This window comes from Sorex araneus, chromosome 10 (assembly GCF_027595985.1).
Source record: "Sorex araneus isolate mSorAra2 chromosome 10, mSorAra2.pri, whole genome shotgun sequence".
Taxonomy (NCBI): Eukaryota; Metazoa; Chordata; class Mammalia; order Eulipotyphla; family Soricidae; genus Sorex; species Sorex araneus.
The window spans coordinates 47,923,777-47,948,318 of NC_073311.1; the positions used below are offsets into that span (position 1 = coordinate 47,923,777).

General features: G+C 41.1%; 3 protein-coding genes across 8 annotated transcripts in view; 1 reads left to right on the forward strand and 2 right to left on the reverse strand.

Moving 5' to 3' along the window:
* TMEM263 (transmembrane protein 263) overlaps positions 1-8,109 on the forward strand; it is a 19,617-nt gene extending 11,508 nt beyond the window's left edge. For both annotated transcript variants that reach the window (XM_055118149.1, XM_055118150.1), the window contains exon 3: positions 4,906-8,109. In XM_055118149.1, coding sequence (XP_054974124.1) covers positions 4,906-5,192 — 287 coding nt within the window. In that variant the 3' untranslated portion in view covers positions 5,193-8,109. The remainder of the gene's footprint in view (positions 1-4,905) is intronic.
* Positions 1,092-20,040, reverse strand: MTERF2 (mitochondrial transcription termination factor 2). 4 transcript variants are annotated; one of them, XR_008626942.1, is made up of 4 exons: positions 19,895-20,040; positions 17,252-17,366; positions 12,467-12,613; positions 1,092-2,282 (listed from the first exon to the last, which is right to left on the reverse strand). XR_008626942.1 is itself a non-coding variant. In XM_055118146.1 (3 exons), the coding sequence occupies exon 3, from the start codon at positions 14,290-14,292 to the stop codon at positions 13,135-13,137; it is 1,158 nt and encodes a 385-aa protein (XP_054974121.1). In that variant the 5' UTR covers positions 14,293-14,355; positions 17,252-17,353; positions 19,895-20,030; the 3' UTR covers positions 12,628-13,134. The 4 variants fall into 4 exon arrangements, 3 of the variants coding, with proteins under 3 accessions (XP_054974121.1, XP_004619737.1, XP_054974122.1); XM_055118146.1 differs by lacking the exons at positions 1,092-2,282; positions 12,467-12,613 and adding an exon at positions 12,628-14,355 and having other exon boundaries at positions 17,252-17,353; positions 19,895-20,030; XM_004619680.2 differs by lacking the exons at positions 1,092-2,282; positions 12,467-12,613 and adding an exon at positions 12,628-14,355 and having other exon boundaries at positions 19,895-20,030.
* A 3,411-nt stretch (positions 20,041-23,451) lies between these two features.
* Positions 23,452-24,542, reverse strand: part of CRY1 (cryptochrome circadian regulator 1) — a 59,184-nt gene continuing 58,093 nt past the window's right edge. Inside the window, exon 12 of one of the 2 annotated variants that reach the window (XM_055118517.1) lies at positions 23,452-24,368. The gene's annotated coding sequence lies outside the window, so the exon portion shown is untranslated. The remainder of the gene's footprint in view (positions 24,369-24,542) is intronic. The other variant, XM_055118515.1, reaches the window with a different exon arrangement.

Below are 24,542 nucleotides of genomic sequence, written 5' to 3' on the forward strand. Positions count from 1 at the left end.
GGGTGAGAGTTCGTCGAGTGAAGGCAAGCGCCTTAACCACTGAAATAATCTCTCCAGCCCCTAAGCTGATGGCCCATAATTAGTATTATAAAATTTAAATGGCCTTTGGCAGAAAAAATGGTTCCTACCCCTGCTCTAGTGTATTTTCTCTCCAGTTCTGCTATCCACCACAGACTAAAGTTTTTCATAAAAGAGAAATTACTAGAATATGAAACACAATGAAAAATTAATATTTAAATCCAAAAAATTGAGGTAAACAATTGATGGTTAATTTAGTTTGGTGGGAAAATAGCCTATAAAAGTATCAGCATACCTCTTTTCCTTTATCTTTTAGGACTGGAACAGGGAGTTTGAAAAGCTAGGGCCCAGTGAGAATGTAAACTTTTTCCTTTTTAAAAGGAAAAAGTCAGGAAAGAAAATAAAGACCATCCAAGAGCATGACAAGGACAGTGAGCCTTACAAATGTTTTAATATGACACTCTCCTATACAAGAACAGCTTGAACAGTGCTTCTCAACTAAGACCCATATGGCCGCAGGGTATTCAAAGGGGCCAGAGGTAAAAATCATGTCCATAGAGGAGGGGGTGATGAGGATGAGGTAGAGGGGGGTAGCACAATTGGAAAAAGGTTGAGGAACCCTGGTCTAGAAAACATCCAGATACTTATGGTGGTAAGAGCACACTGTAATTAAAGAGATCAATAGCATTTATATCTGATGGGACTAAGAAAAAGTATCTGCAATAAATGTACGTGTACCAGACTTGACATTGTAGGATAACTCTAATATTCAGTATGAAGTAGTTATTGGCAAGTGTGCTTACCCACTGTGCTATCACTCTGGTCCTACAAATGCTTATGTATATCTTAAATTTTCTAGCTATTGAATTTTTTACATTATTAATCATTTTTTTTTTTTTTGCATTTCTCTTTTTTTTTTTTTAATTTTTATTAAATCACCATGTGGAAAGTTACAAAGTTCTCAGGTTTATATGTCAGTTATACAATATTCAAACACCCATCCCTTCACCAGTGCCCATATTCCACCACCAGAAACCCCAGTATACCCCCCGCCCCCACCCCCTACCCCCTACTGTATAACTAATGAATTTCACTTCGTTTTTTCTTTACCTTGATTACATTCCATAATTCAACACAAAACTCACTATAGTTGACATAACTCTCTCTCTCTCTCTCTCTTTTTTTTTTCTCTTTTTCCTTTTCCCTTTTTTTTTTTTTCTTTTTCCCCCTCATCCCCCTTCCTGCGCCTCATAGTATGGTGTACGCCACGCCACGTCGGCCAGCGTGGGGCTTTTGCTTAGTTCACAGTCCAGAGGTGGCTGCTACATTAAAAACCTTCAATATTTTCAACAAAAACTTACTGTTATTATTTGGAGTTTCCCCCCAAGTCAGACCTGTTCAAATGGAACCAATTCACATTGCTGACAATTATAAATGTTAAGTCGCGCGGACGCGGCAGCGTCCGCGCGGTTTTGGGTTTCTGTATAAAGTCCAGGGAGAATTCTGCCAGAAATTACATAGCCCAGCTCACAGTCCCAGTGCATTGCTGTAAGAAGTCTCTGAATTCAAAGTCTTTAGGCGCAGAGGGTCCGATTCGCGCTCAGCAGCTCCGGGTTTATCTGGGCCGAGGGCGTGCCGGTTACGCCCCCTTCCCATGAGTTCCTGGGAGCCCCCAAAGTAAAATCCGAATACCTGTGGGTCTGGAATCAGAAGATGGCGCCTGCCACATGGTGCCGCCAGCCCGCCGCTTTCCATGCAGGAAGACAGGGTGGGGGGGGGGGAAAAATCCACCCCCAGCAGCACCGAGTTGTAGCCCAGTTTGGTGTCCCAATGCATTGCTCTCAGGTGCTGCGCTGGATGCCCGAATGTGTTACATCTTTGGAGTCAAAGTCTTTAAGCGCCGCAGAGGGTCCGATTCGCGCTCAGCAGCTCCGGGTTTATCTGGGCCGAGGGCGTGCCGGTTACGCCCCCTTCCCATGAGTTCCTGGGAGCCCCCAAAGTAAAATCCGAATACCTGTGGGTCTGGAATCAGAAGATGGCGCCTGCCACATGGTGCCGCCAGCCCGCCGCTTTCCATGCAGGAAGACAAGGTGTGGGGGGGGGGGAAAATCCACCCCCAGCAGCACCGAGTTGTAGCCCAGTTTGGTGTCCCAATGCATTGCTCTCAGGTGCTGCGCTGGATGCCCGAATGTGTTACATCTTTGGAGTCAAAGTCTTTAAGCGCCGCAGAGGGTCCGATTCGCGCTCAGCAGCTCCGGGTTTATCTGGGCCGAGATTATTAATCATTTTTAATTGATCTTTGTAAATCTAGCTATTGCTCTGTCTTTATCTATGAGCTACTTTGAATAAGTAATGAGAGTTGTTTATTAGTATAATAAATGTAAAACTTACTCTAAGCAATAAAAAGAAGATCTACTTGAATTATCCTTTAAGGAATAATACTTCATTTCTGTGTATTAGAACTCAGTTTTCCGAAATTTTTTGTGGACAAATATTGTCAGCTTTCCAGTTATCTTCCCTGACAATCACAAATACGCTTGAATTTAGATTTGCTGGTCTTCAGTTGGACCTCTGTATCCAGGAATTAATCTTTCTGAGATTGTATTTATGTTAAAGCCTGAATTGCACAGCTATCAAATATTTTTCACTGAAGTTTAGAAAGATGAAAACAACATTGCCTATGTGTGATGACTACCTAATCATTAGATTACTAAATAGAAAAGACCAGCGCTCATCTAAGCTCACACACACCAGATTTTATGAAATCTTCATAGTCATTTTATGCCTGAGTTTGAGAGATAATGCCAATTTGAGGGGCTTTGTTGGAAAGCAAGATGAACCAAAGAGAATATAAACTTAAAATTTAAATAAATCTGAATTTTTCACATTGATGTTTTCGTTTTTGGGAGTATTTTAAGTTTTTTTTTTTTTAAACTACATGCTTATATCACATACTCTGAGAGTTACTGAAGCAGTGACTTAAGTATTAACCATAGCTATGGTTAATATACATATAGCTAAAGACCAGTTTTTCAAACACTACAAAAAATGATGTTAGGTAATATTTTATGTACTGAATAATTTTCCTATTTTTAACAGCATTAGCTCTAAATATATAATTGGTTACAATCATGGTCTCAAATTATACTAGTTTGTTGAACTTCATTTTGTTATAATATTGATAAAAAACATTCCCAAGAAATGTTGAATAAAACAGTGGTATTCAAGGACCCCTTTTTTGTATTGTCCTAATGCTTAAGGTTGCATTTCCCAAGAATCTATCCATGTTTTGCAAGACATATGTGTGTGTGTATGTGTGTGTGTGTGTGTGTGTGTGTGTGTATAAATTTTGGTATCAGAATGATTGCCACTTAAAAAAACTGGAAGTCTCCAAAGAACTTGTGTACCTAGACACTTAACCATATCAATGATAAAAAGAAATTCCTTTATTCCTCAAAAGAACTTAATAGACCTAGTGTTTCTAATTTTTTATAAATCTCTAGAGCCTAGTTTCAAGTAGCACTTGACTTGCAATGCATTCAACCCAGGTTCAATCTCTGGCACCCCCATTTGGTCTCCTGAGCACGAAGCCAGGAATAAGTTCTGACCATCACCTGATGTGGCTCCCCAAACAAAACAACATATATATATATATATATATATATACATATATATATACACACACACACATGAAATATATACACACATATTTATAGTAAAGTAGGCATAGAAGATAATCACTATAGCACTGTATCACTGTCATCCCATTGCTCATTGATTTGCTTGAGCGGGCACCAGTAATGTCTTCACTGTGAGACTTGTTACTGTTTTTGGCATATCAGATATGCTACAGGTAGCTTGCCGGGCTCTCCAAGAGGGGCTGAGGAATCGAACCTGGGTCGGCCGATAGAAGATAATAATAGCTAAAAATAAAAAACTATTATAATATGCTATGATGAAAATAATATTGTCTTTCTCAAAGTATCTTATTTAGATGCTATTTTCAGATGACAGTTGACTGGATAACTGAAAAGGGGAAGCACAGGTTATGGCTTGTGAAATAGATGACAGCTAGATTTTCACAGCTTCTGCTGTGTTGAATCTTTTGTACTGTGTACCTTTTAGTTTCTGAACAAACTACTGTAGACCCCTGTAGAATATGCAGGATAATAGTAAAAAGACAAATAATGTATTACTTGTATATCATTTGCCTCTTTTTTATCTTAAGAGACCCCATGAAATGGTTTTGATGTTACCTAGGGGTCTCAGACCAACAACCATTGCGTCAATGAAGAAGGTTGTTTCATAAGGAATGACTGAGTTATATCAAGAAAAAGATGGCCAAATGTTTTATCTTTCAGTTTTCCCTAAGTGTCCTTTTTTGTTTTGTCTTTTTATTTTTGGGCCATACACAGAGTTGCTCAGGGCTTACTCCTGGTTCTGTGTTCCAGCCCCCTTAAATACATTTTAAGATATAAAATACATTAATGGCCACAAAATATTTAATATAGGTAATCTTATCTCTAAAGCATTTCTATGGGGGGGCGGCAGAGGGAATTTTGGCCTCAACCCTGTGATACTACAGGTTTACTCTAGGTTCTGGGGTCCATATATGGTGTTGGGGATTGAATGGGGATTAGCCATGTATAAGTCAAGCGCCTTAACCACTGTACTATCTGTCTGGCCATTATAGCATTTTATAAGACAGCATTGAACCCCAAAGGTTTCTTAAAAATGTGTAACTTTAGCCTTCATGATACAACTTTCCTCTCTTTTCATCAGATACGTATTTGTATGATTGGTCTGCAGGTAAAACAACTTATTTTTGTAAGTTTTAGGTTATGTGAATAACTTGATCTACTGTTTTCTGGCTTTTTCTCTCACTAGGTTCAATGAAAGATCACCCACAACAGCAACCAGGCATGTTGTCCCGAGTGACTGGGGGTATCTTCAATGTAACGAAGGGAGCAGTTGGTGCTACCATTGGTGGAGTGGCTTGGATTGGTGGAAAGAGTTTGGAAGTTACCAAAACAGCTGTTACAACTGTGCCTTCCATGGGATTAGGGCTGGTGAAAGGGGGTGTGTCAGCTGTGGCCGGAGGCGTTACAGCTGTTGGGTCCGCTGTTGTAAACAAAGTGCCCTTAACAGGAAAGAAGAAAGACAAATCTGACTAAAATCTGGAGATACATTTGTTCTTCACAGCATTATGATGCCAGTGGCATTGAATTGCTAAGTTATGGACTATAACCAAGTCACCTGTTTTGGACCTTTATCTTCTAAACTGCTGTGTTGAAAGTATTGATGACTTGCTTTCATCTAAAAAGAAGAGACCAGTACTAGCACAGTGTTGTGAAGGTTTCTTGAACTGAAATTCCAGCTTTTTATCTGGTAAAATGTTACGTTCAGTTGTAACTGAAGATATGGCGTATTTGAATATTTACTCTTAAGTCTTTCAGTTTTAAAATGTGAAAGTTGAATTTTAGTGGATTATCTTTACAGTTCTTTATGTATAATGTGCCAGGTAACTCATCTGCCCCTTGAAAAGGGAACCTTGAACTACATAAACTGTACCTTTGATGTGCCTAATAGTTTCATATGTCTTAGTTTTTTTTTTTTTATAACCATAGTTAATTAGGCTGAGAGGCTTTTTTGTTGTTATTTAAGATGGCAATGTAGCAAGAATTAGGGAAGTTTAAAGATAAATGGTTATATGATACTGAATTTTACACATCTTTTGTTAGATATTCATTGTGTTAATTTAATCATTGATGCCTTACAAAAGAAAACATCTTTTCTGATACCTTAAGTATGTGCAGTTCTTGAATTTATATGGATTCTTTTTAAAGGTTGCTTTGTTTTCCCTCTTAAGGATCTCAGGAGTAGTGGGATGTAGGCATTTCTTGCTCTCAGCAGATAAAATAGTGCTTATTAACTGCTAGTAGCTATTATCAAATTATACACTTCAATCTGGGTTTATTCTCCATGGTTAATACACCTCACAGTGCCTACGGAGCATTGCTGGTCAGAAGCTATAGGGAAAAGTTGTAGATGAAGAAGGAATACTTTTTAGTTCTTAAAAATTACTGAAGGCATCCAAGATATACAAATAATCTTTCATGCCTTTTTAAATCTCTAGGATAACATTAGCTTTACTAACTACTTGTGTATGTGTGGGGTGTATGTGTATGGGGGAGCCTCCCAAGCAGAACTCAGGGGGCCTGGGAGCCACTCCAGCAACACTCAGCTTGGCTTGTTTGTGAGTCAGTGCTAGAGCCCAGTATACCTGGAGCTACCAGAACCACACCTGGCAGTGCTCAGGGAGCCATGCGATGCTGGGGACCACACCTGGGGCTTTGTGCTCCAGTCCCTTGAGCTATCTCTTATCAGTCCTAGTGGTTTGTACTTTTAAAAAATGACCACAAATATATGATGGCTGACTGAAAGGAAATGAAATGGGCTCCATAGATTAGTTTTGAACATTATATATGCATACACACACACACACACACACACACACACACACACACACACACACATTGCGTGTGCGCTTTCAATGGTTTGTATCTACTAGGCCATTTAAAATCCTTTAGTCTTTTAAAGACTAAAACGTTTTTTAGTAGTATATTTCAAATCAACTTTAGGCAGGGAATTGAAGTTTTGATTATAAAGTGTGTCATGTCTTATTAAGATGTTTTATCATGTCGTTTAGCCTCATAGAACATTAGCTGGAATTATTTTTGTCTCATGCTCAGTTTCATAAAAATGGAACCAGTGGTGGGGCTGGAAGCAGGGGTTGAGGTGCTTGCCTTGCATGCAGCTGATCTGGGTTGGATCCCCAGCACCACGTGTGGTCCCTGCGCAGCACTAGCCATCACGCCAGGTTGGGTGTGGCCCAAATCCACCCAGACCCCCTCCCCCCCAAATGTAACAAGTGGCATGGAAGGAAGATATATCCAGGTCTAAAATTGTTTATACTTAAATCTGGAAATTTGCCTCCATTCTGCAAACTTTTTTTTTTCCCTTTTGGTTTGGGAAGAGAAGAAAGGAGGCGATGCACTGGATTATACAGATCAAAATACATTACTTTAGAACTTAAAACAGTAAACTCCAACACCAAGGCATGAACGAAGAGTTCTGCATTAATATTATGTATCAATAAAAGAACATTACTTTTAAAAGCATTCATAAATACCAGCAGGGATTTTAAACAAATTTATAGAAGTTCTTGGACTTTTCTACTGTATACAAAACTGAAATTAGGAAGTTCAATACATCAGAAATTAAATGGATGTTTATTTCATTCAGTATGATTTAAGGTATATTTATTTGTTGGTATATAAGTTAAGTGTCAAGTTACTAAAGGGGACCTTTAAAAAAAGGACAAAATAAATGAACACTAAATAATGATATAAATATTGGTATTAGAGAGCTTGTTTCCTGCTATTTGAAATTGTTGCTTCATTGCTAGTTAATATTTCTAATTTATCTTCTATAGTCATAGGCTCTGCTTTGTACCTGAATTTCTAAACATAGATTTTAGATTAATGTACACTTGCATATTTATTTACAACTTTGTCTTTAAAATTGTCAAGGAAAAGTAGTTGTAATGAATCTCTGCTACAGAAAAATCACCTGGTATATTTTATCAAGTTTGTTTAATTTTAAACTATAACTTTTTCCAGTAGAGGTTTTTGCAGCGATAGCAGAGAACTGTACAAATGAAGAGTTCGTTTTTTAGAGGTACTTGTTGAAATGAACTTTCCACTTAATGATATTCAGCATACATGAATATTTTTCATTTTATTTTCATAGACTTAGAAATTTGACTTATTACACAATACTTGTTCACTTCAAGAAACTAAGGTTGTTGTATACACCTGGAGGTGTGTCTGTTATTCAGCTTTTGAGTAGATACTTGGCACAGTGAGGATAAAACTTGTGGCCCACTTGAATGACTGCTCTAATAATGTTGATGTTATGAATCCTGTACTTAGTGAAATGTCAGATGAAAGTAACTGATTGAATACTTTTTTGTATTAAAGGAATGGGAAAACATAAATCTGTTAATAAAGCACTATGATCTACAAAAGATGAAGTGTTTCATAAATATCTAAAGAAATAAAAGATACTTTAAAATATTAGGGTGACAGTAAAAATTTAGGCTCATACATAGTTCAGAGGTACTATAGTTTCTATTTTCCATAAAACACACACACCTGACAAAACATTTCTGAATATATTTATGTCAATACAATAATAAAATACAAATATATTTTAAACCAGTGATTTCAACCACTAGTTCACAGATGGGGTTTGGTCCGTAGAAATTCCCCACAGTTCAGGGGAGGGAAAAAAAAAAGGTACTGCTACCTGCACCCCTGAATAATGTGAGTGGCTCGATAAACTGTATCCAATCAAAAGTGGTTTCAGTAACTTTGTGAACTGGCAGGGAATTTCTGGAGACTAAGTTGAAAACCAGTTTTAAATAATTCAGCTTCTGGTTTTGTTTTTTGATTTTGTACCCAAACTGGCTGTGCTCAGGGCTTACTCCTGGCTCTATGCTCAGGGATCACAACTAGTGGTGCATGGGGGACCATATGTGGTACCAGGTGTAGTACATATGTAGGACCATATGTAGTATCCTGGAGATAGGACCAGGATTGGCTGCATGAGTATCAAGAGCCTAATCTCTTGGCCCCTCCACTACTTTTAGCTTTCATTCTCCAGTCCAGTATGAATACTCTGAGGAAAGCACCTTCATTACCTTTTTACAGGTAATACAATAGTTTTCAATGTTAGTTGAATTGCCTATCACCTTTGAATGTACTGTGAAGTCACGCTTTTCTCACTTATGTCTAGAAATAAAAATAGTGTTATTGAATAGTCTATTCTGCTTTATGACACTCATTAGGTTAACTTGAGCCCATTAGAAGAAAGTCTTCCAAGCAGTCATTTACTTTGGCACCTAATTATATTTGTCACAGATCAATTGAGTGTGATCAATCAATGGAGCAAAATCTTGTTACAAGAGTCTTTTTTCCACAGAAGAAATAAAATTTGACTTGTGTTTTATATAAGAATCCATCCCCTAGGAGGTTGGGGATGGTACAGCTAGCTGCCTTACACATGGCCAATCTGGGTTCAATCCTTGGTACCCCATAAGGTTCCTTGAGTCCCTCTAGGAGTGATCTCTGAGTGCTGCTGGGCGTGGCCCAAAACAATATGAACAAAAATATATCCCCTGCTGTGCTTTAATTTTTTTTCATAGATATGAGTAAAACTTAAGATTGGAAAAAGGCAGATCTGGGTCAGAGTGATAGTACAGCAGGTGTGGCCCCAAAACAATAAAGGTAGTTTCAAGAGTTAAAAAACAATGGAATAAGATTATGGGCCTAAAGGGAAAATGAAGCCAGTACACTTTTTTTGTTGTCATTTTGGGTCACACCCCATGATGCTCAGGGCCTACGCTGGGCTCTGCACTCAGGGATCACTCCTGGTAGTGCTCAGGGGAATTGAGCCTGGATTGGTCACACACAAGGCAAGCTTCTACCTGCTATACTATTGCTCTGGCCCCATGTACACTGCATGTTTGACTAGGAATGTGGATAAATCCAACCAGTGTTTAGAAGTTAACTGCAAATGTATTTCTAGAAGTGCAGTTGCCTCATCCTCTGAGCCTGGGACTTGTAAGGGAGCACCTGTGAGCTGGATCTGCTTAAATCGGAGAACCCTGTCTTACTGGGTGGAATTTGTATTACACCCAGTAAGACAGGGGTGGAATACAAATTGTGAAATACAGAGGGAGCCATTTTCAAGGACACAGTCTAGAGAGAACAACGTTGTTGAGACAATGCAAAACCTTCTCCACTGTACAGAGGCTGTGTGAACCAACTGCCCTGAAAGGTAAATCTGTGACCCTACTGCCTAAGTTCTTTATCATTAATGCCCACTCAGTGCTGCTGAACTTTTTTTTTTTTTTTGCTTAACTTTTCATACACCCAAATGCATATTTGCTTCTCCACTCTTGAAATTATTTTATACTTCTTGGTTTTCCTAATATTCTGGGATCTACTGTTCTCTGCAAATAGAGACAAACAGGTCAAGAGAAACAACTCAAAGGGTTGAACGAATGCTTTGCACCCAGAGGCCTGAGTTTGATCCGGGGTGATACATTGACCCCCAGCACTGCCAGCAACCCCTTACCAGGTGGGGTCCCCAAACAAAACATTTAAAAATGCTTTTGTGGAACATGTCCATTATCTGATTTTATCCAAAGTCAGCCCTCCTTCCCTCCTTCAAGAATATTAGTTCTGGGCTTGCTCTTCAAGCGTGTATTTTGCACTGAACACGTACCTTCTTGCCTGTCTCTGCTTCTTTGCTGTCTTGATCTTCCACTCTGGAGAAGCCTGTGTTCTCTCTCAAACATGTACTTCTCCCTTTCTCTCCCCTCACATCTTTCTAAATAAGTTTTGATAAAAACTTTCTTGCCTCAAAAAAAAAATTAATTCTGTATTTCTTCCATTGCTCTTGTCTATATCCCTGAGTCACACCTGTCAGCATATAAGCATGTCTCAGTATGTTTCTTTGAAAGCAAAAAATAAATTACAAATAAAATTCAAGCCTCTACTTTTGTTTCTCTAGACAGCAGCGTTTTGAAAAACCTTGCAGTTTCTCTTCCTCATCTATTCTCTGAATCCTAGAAAGCAGCTCTAGTTGCCTTCTTATTCTATTTCACCAGAGTCCGACAGGGCCAAAGATTCTCTTTTGCCAAACCACTGGTCACTTGTGCTCAGCCATACCCTCTTTGGTGGATTTTTTTTTTTTTTAGATCAATCCTGCTGTGATTTGGCCAGCCACAACCACAAATCTAAAACTTCCTTTCTAGCAATCTCATCTGCAGCAGTGGCCATCAATCTGCAGAGATGACTGCCAAATACTCCAGTAGTGATTTTCCAATTCCAGGCTTGACCATTTAATCTTGGCTATCACTACCCAGATATCTAATAGGTATCTCAAAATGAGCATCTAAAGCAGAACCACCAACTGATCATATCATGAATTGCAAACTGAAACACTAGTGTATGACAGACCACCACTGATCCTGTCAATGGTGGAAAAGACTAACATCTCTCTAAGAGGTTCCCATTACCTTAAAGTAAGATCCTGCTTCTTGGATGAACTTTTGATTCCTTTCTTGAGCCACAGTTCTTTCCCCCCCAATCCTATGCAACTCAACACTGTCCCAATTATTCTGGCTGCCATTCAGTTTTCTTTCCTGTGTGTATCTGGGCGGTGGGGAGCGGCGGAAGGTCTTCCAGTCACTATTCAGGAGGCCCACGCCCATTGCCAGCAATACTGAGGCAGTGGGCTCAATACTAGAGCTGGAGTCTGGTACTTGGCACCGGAGAGGGTCACCCTGGAGGTGCTAAGCCACGAGATGCCAGGGATTAAACAGGTCTCCACGGCATGCAAAGCATAGGCCAATGACCCCCTGTGCTATTTCATGAATGAACTTGCCTGTGTGACCTTAGGTAATGACTTATTTTCTCTGGGCCAAGTAACCTCATTTACAGAATGGTGCACAATGGTACGCAACTCATAGTGTTAATAAGGCATAACGTGCCACACTCAGCGAGGTGTGATGCAGAGGAAAGTTTCACTATCCGAAGGAACAAAACAGATATGAATAGTGATGATTACCTACATTTGCCAAACAAGTCAATAATGAAGACACAGCTTGTACAGATTTTTTATCTGGAGAGGGGCACACCCATTGGTGCTCAGGGGTCACTTCTGATTCTGCATTCAGGGGCTATTTCTGGTGGTCAGGGCACCATATGCAATGCCAGGGATAGAACCCTGTATGCAAGCCAAATACCTTATCCCCAGCACTATCTCTCTGGCCCATGGCTTGTGTTTTTAAAAATCTTTTTAACTACTTTCATTATCTAGTGCACAAATATTTGAGTATCAGAATTATTTGGTTGTGTATTTGTTACAAAGTTCAAGCTTCGGGGCCAGACAGTAAAGTGGGTAAGGCACTTGGCTTGCACGTGGCCAACCCTGATTTGATCCCCAGTACGTCTGGTCTCCCAAGCCATGGCAGAAGTCCCAAACACAGCCAAGTGTGGCACATCTCCTGCTCCCCACTCCCCCAAAAAGAACAAAAACAACAATAACAACAACAAAGTGGAAAGTTCATGGCTGAAAGTGAGCTAGTCTTTCATGGTCTTGTCCGATTAAGATTTAGGAACAGAAACCTGAAAGCTGCAAAAATCAGTACCAAGAGCCCCACAATTTCCCTTTTAGAGGCAGACCTGGATTTTCAGAAATCTTACTGAAAAGATGCATTTAACTTCAAATGTATATGAGTTAGATCATTTTCATGTTTAAGAAGTTTTACGCAGAAATTTTTGTCCAAGTTCCTAAATTTGTGATCAGTACTCACTCTTGCCATGCCTAGTAAGGTGACTTCTTACACCAACACACACACACACTCCTTTTTATATTCACAAGGTTTGAACAGAAGTCAGAGCATAGTAAATCTGGTCGACTGGCTGCTGCTGAGTGGCCTAAGCTTCAGAAGGTCCTTCATCTGTAAAACGGGGAAAGAAATGAATACACAAGAAGGGATTTTTATAAGAGGTAACTGACCACACCAAGTAAGCTCTTTTTTTGCATGAGTGATACTTGGTTCTCAAATTGGAACATCAGTTTGCTAATTTTGAACACTGACACTCTGCTAGGGAATCCAGATCATGCTAGTGTTTCTGAGGCATCCCGGACAAAACATACTAAATGGATAAAAATGTCTTCATATTTTGGATTAAATTATGGGAGTCAGGTTCTTAGAAATGATTCACATAAATGTTAAATGTACCATTTAATAGTTCAGAAAAAAATAATTCAAGGTCAAACTTATCAAGTTTGCAGTAAAAGCCAATTTGTATTTTAAAACATAATTAGTCATACATTATTTACAAATAACTTAAGCACAGCCCCCAAACTAAGAAGGTTCCTAAATGACTGGTCCCCAGAACTGCCAAGTCCACTGTAGTCTTCACTCGTGAGTTTACTCTGCCCTGCTGGAAAGCAGTGAGCTCAGTCAGCAAGGAGTCACTCTTCAACATGCAGTGGCGCCACAGGGTTAAACATTGGTCTTCCTTTTTTAGCTTGAATTTTACCAAAGTTAGCCTCAAACTCTTTTTTTGTTCCATTTAAATTAGCTAAATGTCCATCCTTTATTTTGTAACCTAATGAATTCAGTTTCCTTATCCTATATTGTACTATCTGTGGTGTTAATTCAAGAACCATTGGCATCTCTCTTAGCTGAGCTATAGAAACGCCCTCTTTCAATAATCCCTGAATTCTCTCCTCCAAAACTTCAACAGAATAATATAAAAGAGCAGGACATTTTAAAACTAATTCCTTCAGGTCATGATCTGTGCAATTAAAAGCATTTTTAGAGAAGGAAATACTGCTTTCTATACTCCTTGGGCAAAGTTGAAAAAGAAATCCTTTGAGTTTAGATAGAAGTTGAAGAATTTCAAAGTTGGTGAAACCTTGTTCGCGGAGAAAGTCAAGTGTCTCTTTTATAGCTGAAGGTGAATTTAAGAAAATAAAAGGGTTTTGGCTTAATAATTTTAGTAGCCAGACTTTCATGTTAGCCTCAGAGCCACCTAAATTTAGGTAACTTTCTTGGAGAATCTTTATAATATCCTTATTCTTCTCCACAGGATTATGAAAAATGTTAGGTGCAGTTGTCAAAAATCTGCTAATGACCACATTTTTGAGTCCCAGGTTTTGAAAGAACTCAATGTTTAGCTTTCGTCTCTCTGGGTCTTTAACAGTAAAAAAAGATTCTGGAAACTGTTCTATTAACTTGATTAACTCTTCGTTGTTTTTACAGACCAACTGCCAGAGTTCTTTCTGGGTGTGGACAGCGGTTGGGCTACAGACGATTGCCTCTGGGCAGCGTTCCAAAATACTGGCCACAGCAGTCTCATCGGCACCCAGTTGTTGTAAAATATCCGCAATTTCTTCAACATAGGTTTCATCCTCCCAAAGTACCCATCCTTTCAGTCTGCGGATTTTCCTAATGTCAACGGAAAATCTGTAGAGTTTTTCCACCGTTCTTTTATTTTCTTTGTCTGACTGTCTATCAGTTGTATAGGGGAGGCAGCCTAATAAAGGTCTGTAAGTTGGAGGGGATAACATCTTTCTGACAGAACACAGCCTGTAGGGCTGGGATCTCATTATTAACTTCCAGAACATGCTTTATAATCAATCCACTGGCTAAATTCCACTGTCCTGGGTCTCAGAGTATCTACATCATACCTGCAAGAAAGAAAATACATGCTTTAATCTAAAAGGTGTTAATGTTTAGAATACAAATATTGGGCCAGAGAGTTGGCACAGGGGCTAAGGCCTTGCATGTAGCTGGCCCTTCTCTGATCCCCGAAACTACATATGGCTCACCAGGCACCCCAGGGGTTACTCCTATATCCCTGAGCAGCACAAGATAGGGCCCAAGAATCAAAAAAAGAAAGAAAAAAAATAATATAAAAACACTAACTTTTAGTTCCTGAGGGTGTTCTTGAATGCCCTGCTTCTGTCACAAGCATGTAGAATGGAGCTAATTTTTAGTTTGCTAGCAGCTCTTATTATTTGTAGGTTTGAAAGAAAGCTACAGAAAAGCATTTTCAATCTCTGCCTCTAATAATGGCATTGTTCTGTATGCCAACAACTCTTCATTTTCAAGACTGTCCTAACCAATCTGAATAGGTCATTATTTTCTAAGAAAAACTGACAAGTGGTAATGTTCTCATCTTGGTTTACAATTTGCTGTAACAGGTCAGTCAGTGTTACAACATCCAAAGTAATCAAAGACATGGAGTATGTTTTACTTCTAGTGGCTCAACCAGAATTTCAGATAATTCCTAACAGCCAAGATATAAATACTAAAGTTACTTTACACACTTCTAAGATGACTATGGCTTCTGATGGGAAGAAGGCACAGAAGCACTAGAAAGGGCATGGACAAACCAGGCTGGAGTCCTGCAGTCATCTCTTCATGGGAACCCACAAGCTCAAGTGTACATCTATACATGCCAAGGAAAGGGAGGGCTCCTAAATGTAATTTACAGGATCATCCAGGAAAAGTTATTTACCCTCAGATTAAATAGTCAATGATCAGAACAGTGCCTTGATAGTGTTTATGATTTTTTAATACATAAAGGGCGTCTTTGTATGTGAAAATTAAGTTTTAACCCTTACAGAGAAAACTGCAAAGACTTAGAATTTTCCTTGACGATCACTTAAGCCAAGGCCAGAGATAGTACAGTGAGCAGGGCAGTAGGGCACCAGGGCAGTGGCTGACCAGGGTTTACTTCCAGCTATCCCATCTGGTTCCCCGAGCATTGCCAACAGTGATCCCTAAGCACAGAGCCAGGATCAAGCCTTGAGCACTACCAGGTGTGGCCCCAATACAAACAAAACTAAACCTTAAATACATAAATACAGTTTCTTATGCTGCACCCTACTAGATAGTCAAATAGCATTCTCCCATAAGCCCAGCTTGGTCAGGGAGTCATCTGGGGTTGGAACAGTGTTTGACTAAGCACCAGGTGAGTAGTTGCATTAGCGTGGGGCTACCTTAGACAAAATGACATCACTAAATCGTAGAACCACACTGGCCAGGGCAAGACGCTCCTGCCCAATGAGGCTCAGGGAAAAGCAGACCATTTTCTGTTCACTCCCAGGCGCACTGTTATGTTCAGAATTGCTCAACTGTATTCTCTGGTCAGAGCACACAGCACTGGCTGCAAAAGTGAAAAGCACCACAGTGATGCTCCTTTATAAATAGCGAACAATGTATACGTATATAATGATTTTTCTTTTCTTTCTTTAAATTCCAATCCAAGTATGTGACTATTGGCATAAAAAATATTCTGAATGTTTTAAATGAATGCACAGCAATTATAATTTTGTTTTATAAATTTTGAGTTTTTTGGGGGGTCTCTGGCTGTGCTTAGGGATTACTCCCACCTTTGGGCATCATTCATGACAAGGCATTATGGTATCAGGCACATGGGTACCAGGATAAAACCTGAGCCTCCTGCATGCAAGACATGAACAGACATCACCGTGCTATTGCTCTAGTCTTGCAATATAGTACTTTTCCAGTTCATTCCCTATTATGGAACATTTAGGGTATTTTCAGTTTGTCTTTTTGAGGACACACCCAGTGGCTCAGAGGCTGCTCCCAGCCCCATGCTTGGGGGTTGTGCTTAACAGTGCTCTCTGGGGATCAGACCTAGGCCTCTCGCCTGCAAAGCACATATGCCAGCCCTCTGAGGTGTCTCCCTGGGCCCTGGTCCTGTTATTTTCTATAATGTGCTGAGTATCTGGCCATGCATCATATTCCTTTCCCTTAGGAAGAATTCCTCAGAGTAAGCTTACTGAAGAGATCTGAAAAGCCAACTGTTTATTATTATTTGAAAAATGAGCATTGTCGATTTTCTCACAGCACTATTAATCTCTTATCAGCTTCAATTTGGATATGGATAAAGCAAATATAATACCAGTTTTACTTTTTGCTTGGGGGCCACCCAACGCAGTACTCAGGGACTCTATGTGGTGCCAGGTTTTCAAATCAGGATTTTTTTTTTCTTTTTTGCTTTTTGGGTCACACTCAGCGATACTCAGGGGTTACTCCTGGTTCTGCACTCAGCAATCACTCTTGACAGAGCTCAGGGGACCATATGGGATGCTAGGGATCAAACTTGGGACTACGGTTAGCAGGGTAAACGCCTTACCCATTGTGCTATTGCTCTGGCCCCCAAATCGGAATTCTTTTATTACTAGTATAGCAGGGCTGTGTTTAGTACATTATTTTAGTGTTTTTGTTTTGGGGCCACACCCGCTCTGCTCAAGGTTTACTCCGGGCTCTGCGCTCAGGGATCATTCCGGGCGATGCTCAAGATACAATATGGGGTGCCTAAGATCACACCCACGTTGGCCATGTGCAAGGCAAGCACCCTACCCGCAATACTACAGTCCCAGCCGCACTACGAGTAGTTTTAACTCCTCTCTCTTTTTTCACATCTACAATTTCAGGACAGCTCTCTACTTTCTCTGTGAAATACTCATTTGACTTTCAGGACTTTCCACTCTCCTAGTTTCTCTGAGGGATTGTCTTTCAAAGTGGGTTCAAGGTAAGACTCTTTCTTACCTTCCAGAGAGCCTGAAGTCCTCATCCAGGATGCCAATTAATCCACATGAACTTCACTCCAGCTGCTTTTCAAAATATGTCTTGTTTCTTCCCTGCAATCAACTTTTTAATGGCACTTTAGAAAAATGACATAAAACAAAATAAAAATGCCTTCCTATGCTCCACAAAGGCCTCTCTGCACTCTGTCCCGTCTCCCTCTTTCATAACTGCTTCCTTTCAGTCCTTGGCATCTACATTTTCCCAACAACTCTAAGTGTTCTGTTCTCAGGAAAATTTCCTTCTCCCTTATATCCGGTTCCCATTACAGGCTTTCATGGTACCACAGATCACTCCTCTGTGCCAGCTGCCATAGCTGTAGCTGTTCACATGTTCTTTCTGTCTTGTTCCTCAAGATCACGTTCCCATGATCCGATTCCGGTGGTCCCATAGGGCACCCAGTTCTTGACCCTAGTGTAGCACCTATAACATCGAGTTCTTCACTCACTGTGTACCACTGGGTTGGGTTTGGTATTTAGTTCAGGTTTGCTGGGCATTGCTCTAGACATTAGTTCTTCTAACAACATTTTTCAGAACTTTGGATTTATGGACCTTCAGAAACCTAAATGTGGCCAGAAATTGCAACCTGGGTCTGAGGGTGAAGGAAGATCTGCACTCACTTCATCTTGCCCGGAATTTCCGCAGTGGGGCCTGTTGCACGAGGCTGACCTGGGTTCTATCCTCTGCATCCCAAATGGTCTCCTGAGTACTGCCAGGAGTTAATTCCTGAGTACAGCGCCAGGAGTAACCTCTGAGCATTGCCGGTGTGACCTGCTCCCACTCCCACCCAGAAAAAGAAAAAAAAGATTTCTGCAGGATTCATAAGCACACAGTACCCCATCGATGAAGGACAGGCTCTAAGTGCTGTTCTGTTTAGACATTTTATATCTCATTTTAAAGTCTGTTCTATGGACTAGTCTAAGAATTTGCTACTGAATAGATTTTCTAAGTGGCTTCAAGCGTGCTTAAGATTTGTAAACCAAGTGTATTTACACTGATGGATGATTATAAAGTACATGACTATTAAAAGTGCTATATAAATGCAAAATAGTCGCTTGAAAGTCAAATGCCTCTGCCAAACTTTATACTACCAAAAAAAATAAAAAATAAAAACCTGACCTGACCAGTATTTGGCAACTGAAATGGAATAAACACACCAACTTCTCTTTTGGTCTGTTTTGGGATTACACCCAGCGCTTCTCAGGGGTTACTCCTGGCTCTAAGCTCAGGAATTACTTCTGGTGGTCTATGGGGCTAATACAGGGTTCTGGGAATCCAAACGTGGTCAGCTGCATGCAAGGCAAGTGCCCTACCAGCTGTACAATCGCTTCTGGCCCCCAACACACCAACTTCTGAGGCCACTTAATGCAGTGAGTAGAATTCAGGGTCTCAGCTGTGCTGTAACTGTGGGGAAGCATTTCACATTTCTGTGCCTTAGTCTGAGGATTAGGAAAGCGGGAACACTATCCTGGGTGACTGGGAAAAGACAATGAATAACTGCTCTGACTTGGAGAGTAAGCAGAAAACTCCATTCACATGAATTCATTAAATGATCACCACAACCCATCCGAAAGCCGAGGAAACATGGCTGGCACCCGAGAGACCCAGGTCTGATGTCCCAGCACCACATGATTCTCCCACTGAACGGCAGCACCACCATTAAATAACCCCATCGTGGCACCTCTGGGTGTGCTCCTACTCCCCCCCTACTCCCAAAGCGAAGAAGAGAATCATGCAGGAAGACTGAAAGGGCAAGACCTTGGACTCAGACCCAACAGCTGGCTCCAGAGTTCAGCCCTGAGCTCTGCATCGAGAAAGGCACATGGGGAGTATCTGTTAAATCTCCATGTGGCCTATTCATATTTCATGTTAAAAAGCATTTTCTGAGACCCCCCAAATCCAATTTTTTTTATTTTTTAATGAATCACCGTGAGATAGTTACGTACTAACAGACTTCCGTGATTACGTTTCAGTCATACAATGATCAAGTCCCCATCCCTCCACCAGAGCCCATTCTCCACTACCAATGTTCCCAGTCCCCCCTCTCCCCCCCGCCCCCGCACATTCCCTTTTACTCTCTCCTTTTGGGTGTTATGGTTTGCAATACAGGAAGTAAGTGGCCATCATGTTTGGTCCACAGTCTACTTTCAGCACGCATCTCCCATCCCCAGCGAGCACTCCAAGCATCATTTATTTAGTGGTGGTCCCTTCTCTATCCCAGCTGCCTTTCCCCCTAGCATGAGGCCGGCTTCCAAGCCGTGGAGCGATCATGAGCAGTTCTTTTCTTGAATACACCACCAGGTATCTCAATTACGTTCCACACTTTTATAACATGTACAATCTACTGACAGTTTTGTGTTGGCCCCTGTGTGTGTAAGATAGGAAGGTCCCCAGAGCCGATCTCCCCGAGCGCGATAAAAAAGCCAGGCACCGATCACGTGGGGCCTGCACTTCCCCAGAGAAACTTTCGATACAACCCGAGCCGCGAACGTCCCAGAGTCCCAGAGCAAGCAGGCCGCGGGCCAGGCTGGCACTGTGGAGCCAAGGGCGGGGTTGGGGGGGGGGTTCTCTGACCCCACGAGAGTCCGAGACGTGGCCGCCACTCACCTGTGGGCGTCAGTTCTGTGCAGGGCACAGCGAGTCCTGGACACCAAGCTCCGTCCTTCTCCCTGCGCTAGAGGCGGCCGGGCCGCTCCGGGCTGCCCGTGAACTTGGCCCCGCGAGGCCAGCTGAGCCCGCAGCCAATCCGGGCCCGGGACACGTGATCCCGCCCACATCGGGCAGCACCGACGCAGCCAATGAGGGCAGCAACCCGCGGCGCGCGGGGGGCGGGGCGGCGCGTGGGAATCCGCAGGCTGCGCGTCTTTCCACCCTTTCCTCCCCAGCATTTCGTTTCAGTTCTCGTTCTTTGGGGGAATCTAACAACAGGACATCCCCACACCCCAAAGAGCAAAGGCGGAGGCTGGAGGCACGTTTCCCACTCAGAGGCCGCTCCTCCGGCGCTGCACGGTCCCCCAAAACCTTCAGGAGTGACCCCTGGAAAGAGAGCAGCCCCCAAACTGTAACAACATGTTAGTGATCTCTTAATGCAGGGGGCTTAGTGGCCCCAAGGTGAGATAACCATTTTCACACACTTTCCTCTAAGGAAGACTTCTGGGATGATTTTTAGTTGATTATTCGTAACAGGCAAGATAAAATAAATTATTTAGCATCTGCCTTTGGGGCAGGCTTGGGTGGGGGTGGGCAAATTCGAAATAATGATGGTGGGAAGGTGTAATGGTGGTGGAATTGGTGTTGAAATACTGCATGTAATCAATTATTGTGAATAACATTATGGAAATAAAATTTAAAGAAATAAAAAGAGTAGTCCCTGAGCAAGGTGGCTTCAAAAATGGGGGGCGGGGTGGAGAGGAGAAAAGAAAGAAGGACCTCAGAAACCATTTTCTAATGTAAGCTAAGCTAGATTCTGAACCTCTCCCAAACAATCCAGGAAGTCAAGAATTCACCTACCAGGCTGCATGCTCTTCCCGCCCGTGTTCCCCCTGCACATGCATCACTCTTGCTTGTCTCTGTTTCTCTCTGCCGTTGCCCTCCACTCTGGAGAGCCCTGTTCTCTCTTGGAACACTTGCTTCTCCTCTCTCCCTCCCCTCCCTCACGTCTAAATTTTCGTTCAATAAAAATGATCTTGCGGGGCCGGAGCGATAGCACAGCGGGTAGGGCGTTTGCCTTGCACGCGGCCGACCCGGGTTCGATCCCCGGCATCCCATATGGTCCCCCAAGCACTGCCAGGAGTAATTCCTGAGTGCAAAGCCAGGAGTAACCCCTGAGCATCGCTGGGTGTGACCCAAAAAGCAAAAAAAAAAAAAAAATGATCTTGCTTCACTTTTTAAAATTACCAAATTAGTGATAAAAGGAAACCCCCTTCTTAGGATCTTGGGAATCTCTCTACCCGCCTTTCCCGCTACCATCACTCCTCTACTCCCACAGCAATCCTGGAACTTCAAGTTATCCTCCAGGGGCGGGATGCGCGGAGTGATCCTGAGCACGGAGCCAGGAGGAAGCATTAAGCACTGCGGGGTGTGACCAAAATAAATAAACAAACATATATGCGTATATTTCTCTCCCATCACAAATATATCACTTGGGGGATGGGTGAGGAGTTTGTGCCACACCAGGCTGTGCTCGGGGCTTTCTTCTGCCTGTGCTCAGAGGAGCAACCACATGTGGCGCCAGGGATTGAAGCCAGGTGGGCTACTTGCAAGGCAAACACCTTACTGGCTGCACATTCTCTCTGGCCACATCCAGCATAAATATTTAAACAGTGCATTTCTAGAAAAATATAACGGGTGTGGGGGGGGGGGGAATGGATGGAGAAATGGAGACAAGAACCTAGTCTTATTCAAATTATCTATAGTAAAATTATGTTTTAAAATGTGGAGTGACGGGGGCTGGAGTGATAGCACAGCAGGTAGGGCGTTTGCCTTGCACGCGGCTGACCCGGGTTCGATTCCCAGCATCCCATGTGGTCCCCTGAGCACCGCCAGGGTGATTCCTGAGTGCAGAGCCGGGAGTAACCCCTGTGCATTGCCAGGTGTGACCCAAAAAGCAAAAAAAAAAAAAAAATGTGGAGTGATCATGAAGTTTCACCCTATAATATCCTTAGTATACAAGGAATATATAAAAAATAAGTTATTATTTTTATATGTAAATGAACTTCTTTCAAGTGACTATGAAAACATAAGACTTTGCGTAAACTTATTCAAATCTTGTTTCCCTCAACTGAATTTGGGAGGAGGGCATCCCAAATAGTGCTCTGGGTGGTCCCAGGGCCACCCCCAGTGACAATTACCGAGTCCAATGAATGGATGCCAAGGAAAAGTGATTCTCAGGCTATCTAGGGCTAGAGGGAAGGGGGATGTGTTACCAGGGATTAAATTGAGGGCCTTGCATAGGCTTTTACCCTTGGTTCCCTCAACTCCATTTCCCAAGCTGCCAGCACAGTTTATGACAACAGAACACAGCTGTATTTGCAGAATGAATTAAAGGATTTGAATCCTTAAGCCACTTTCAGGGTTTTTAAGGACCTAGAACTCAAATACGGTATATCTACTCAATTACAATACAGGGACTAATTCCACTCATGTCCTTTTCTTTTTTTATTTTTATTTTTTTTTTTGCTTTTTGGGTCACACCTGGCGATGCACAGGGATTACTCCTGGCTCTGCACTCAGGAACCACCACCAGCGGTGCTCAGGGGACCATATGGGATGCTGGGAATCGAACCCAGGTCGGCCGTGTGCAAGGCAAACACCCTACCTACTGTGCTATTGTTCCAGCCCCTCATGTCCTTTTCGATGACTCTTATTAGCTAAAATTTAGTCTAGACTGGAAAAGTAAAAAATAACCCTAAAACCCAAAATTCTCACCCATTTAAAAGATAACTAAGCTTATGAAGATAGTGTTCTCCCTCAAATACTTATGCATATTTGTCATGAGCATTTTATTCTCCTGAATGGTGATGACAGATATCTATAAATTTCTAAACACTGTACTATACATTTGGATGCAAAGACTAGAATGTTAAGATAGGTGTCAGGAAAAACAAAACCACCCCCGCCCTTTTTTTGTTCTGTTTTTATGCCACATCCAGCAGTGCTTAGGGGCTACTCCTGGCTCTGCAACTCAGGAATCACTCCCATATTGCTCATATGGGATGCTGGGATCGAACCCAGGTCAGCCTCATGCAACGTAAAAATCCTACCTGCTGTGCTACCTATCTCTCTAGTCTTTCAATAAAACATTTTTCTCCTTCTCTCAGAAATGGAAATGATCAGTCAGTGTTAATTCATTATCCAGGATTATTCACATATCAGGAACTGTTAGGGGCACTTTATGTGTAGTATAAAATATATATGACTATCTCACCCATTTTATAGATGAGAAAAAAAGGTCAAGAAGGTTAATAACTTGTCTGAGATCTCAAAGCTGCTGGATGGCAGACCATGAAACTGACTCTATAGGCCAAGCTCTTAAGTGTTTTCCTATATAACTAAATCATTCTTAGACCCATTACTTGGAAAAATAACTTTGTTGAAAAAAGATCTTTATTTTAGATAATTCTGCAAAGTGTTTAGATAACAATGCTATTATTTGGATCAATCTTGAGAAATGCTCTTTTGTTAAATATATGCTAGCTATTCCTTCAAAATGGTGACACAAACTTTAAAGAATTTAATTTATAATCATATCTTATATATCAACACTCTTCCCTTATCTAAAACAACAACAGAAAAACACACTAACAAGCAGGGTTGGGGAGATAGTACAGTAGCAGAGCCCATGACTCCATGTGTGAGGCCCTAAGAATGAATTCGAAATCAGCCACCCCCACCACCCCCCTCAAAGTTAAGAAGAATCTAAAAACAAAAACTTCCAAGTACAGAAGGTTCCATACATGTGTATACTTTAATAACAAGGTCACTTCAGCTGTAAACAAATAGAAGGAGACAAGGACTATGTAACAAATGACATTTCCACAAGTTTTGAGTCAACACAGGCATATATAAGGGTTTGAAGCACATACTGTCTATGGTAACATAGGCTATAACTACTAATTTGATTACACACATTTTCTAAAACATTATTGAAGATTGCAAACATAGATCCGTTTCAAGAAAATTTTATCCTAAAATTTTAACAAAGTCTCTTAAGAAAGTCTAAAAACCTCTTATTTTCCCATACTGACTCTCAAAACTTTTATTTTTATCATAAATCCATTTGCAACCTTAAGCTTTACCATACATCAAAAATTATCAAAAATATACTGATGGGTCTATGCTAATTGTGACTATATTTACATGAAGCAAATTCTTTGACCAAGTTCTTTATATACAAATCACCATTTCTTCTATGTGAAATTCATTAAAAAGTTAAAAACCACAAAAATTGTTATTAGAAACAATGCATTTTAAAATGTAACTATTTTCCATCAATGAAGAACATTTTAAAATAATTTAAATGAAAAACTACTGAATTCCCCACCAACTTCAGCTGCAACAGCTTCTTCCTCCTGAATATTTTCTGTAATTCAAGGGGGAAAAAAAACACTAGGTAAAATTTGATGGCAAGGAATGAAATAATTAAAAATTTGATGAGTGTTTGCTGATCTTCTTAAGAAATTGACAGTATAATTAGGGTGGCATTAAAAACTAAGTGATAAGGTCAAAGAGATAGTACAGTGGGTAAGGTGCTTGC

Coding starts and splice junctions, on each gene's coding strand:
- MTERF2 (XM_055118146.1), bottom strand. CDS start 14,292: ATGTTCTGGAAGTTAATAATGAGATCCCAGCCCTACAGGCTGTGTTCT.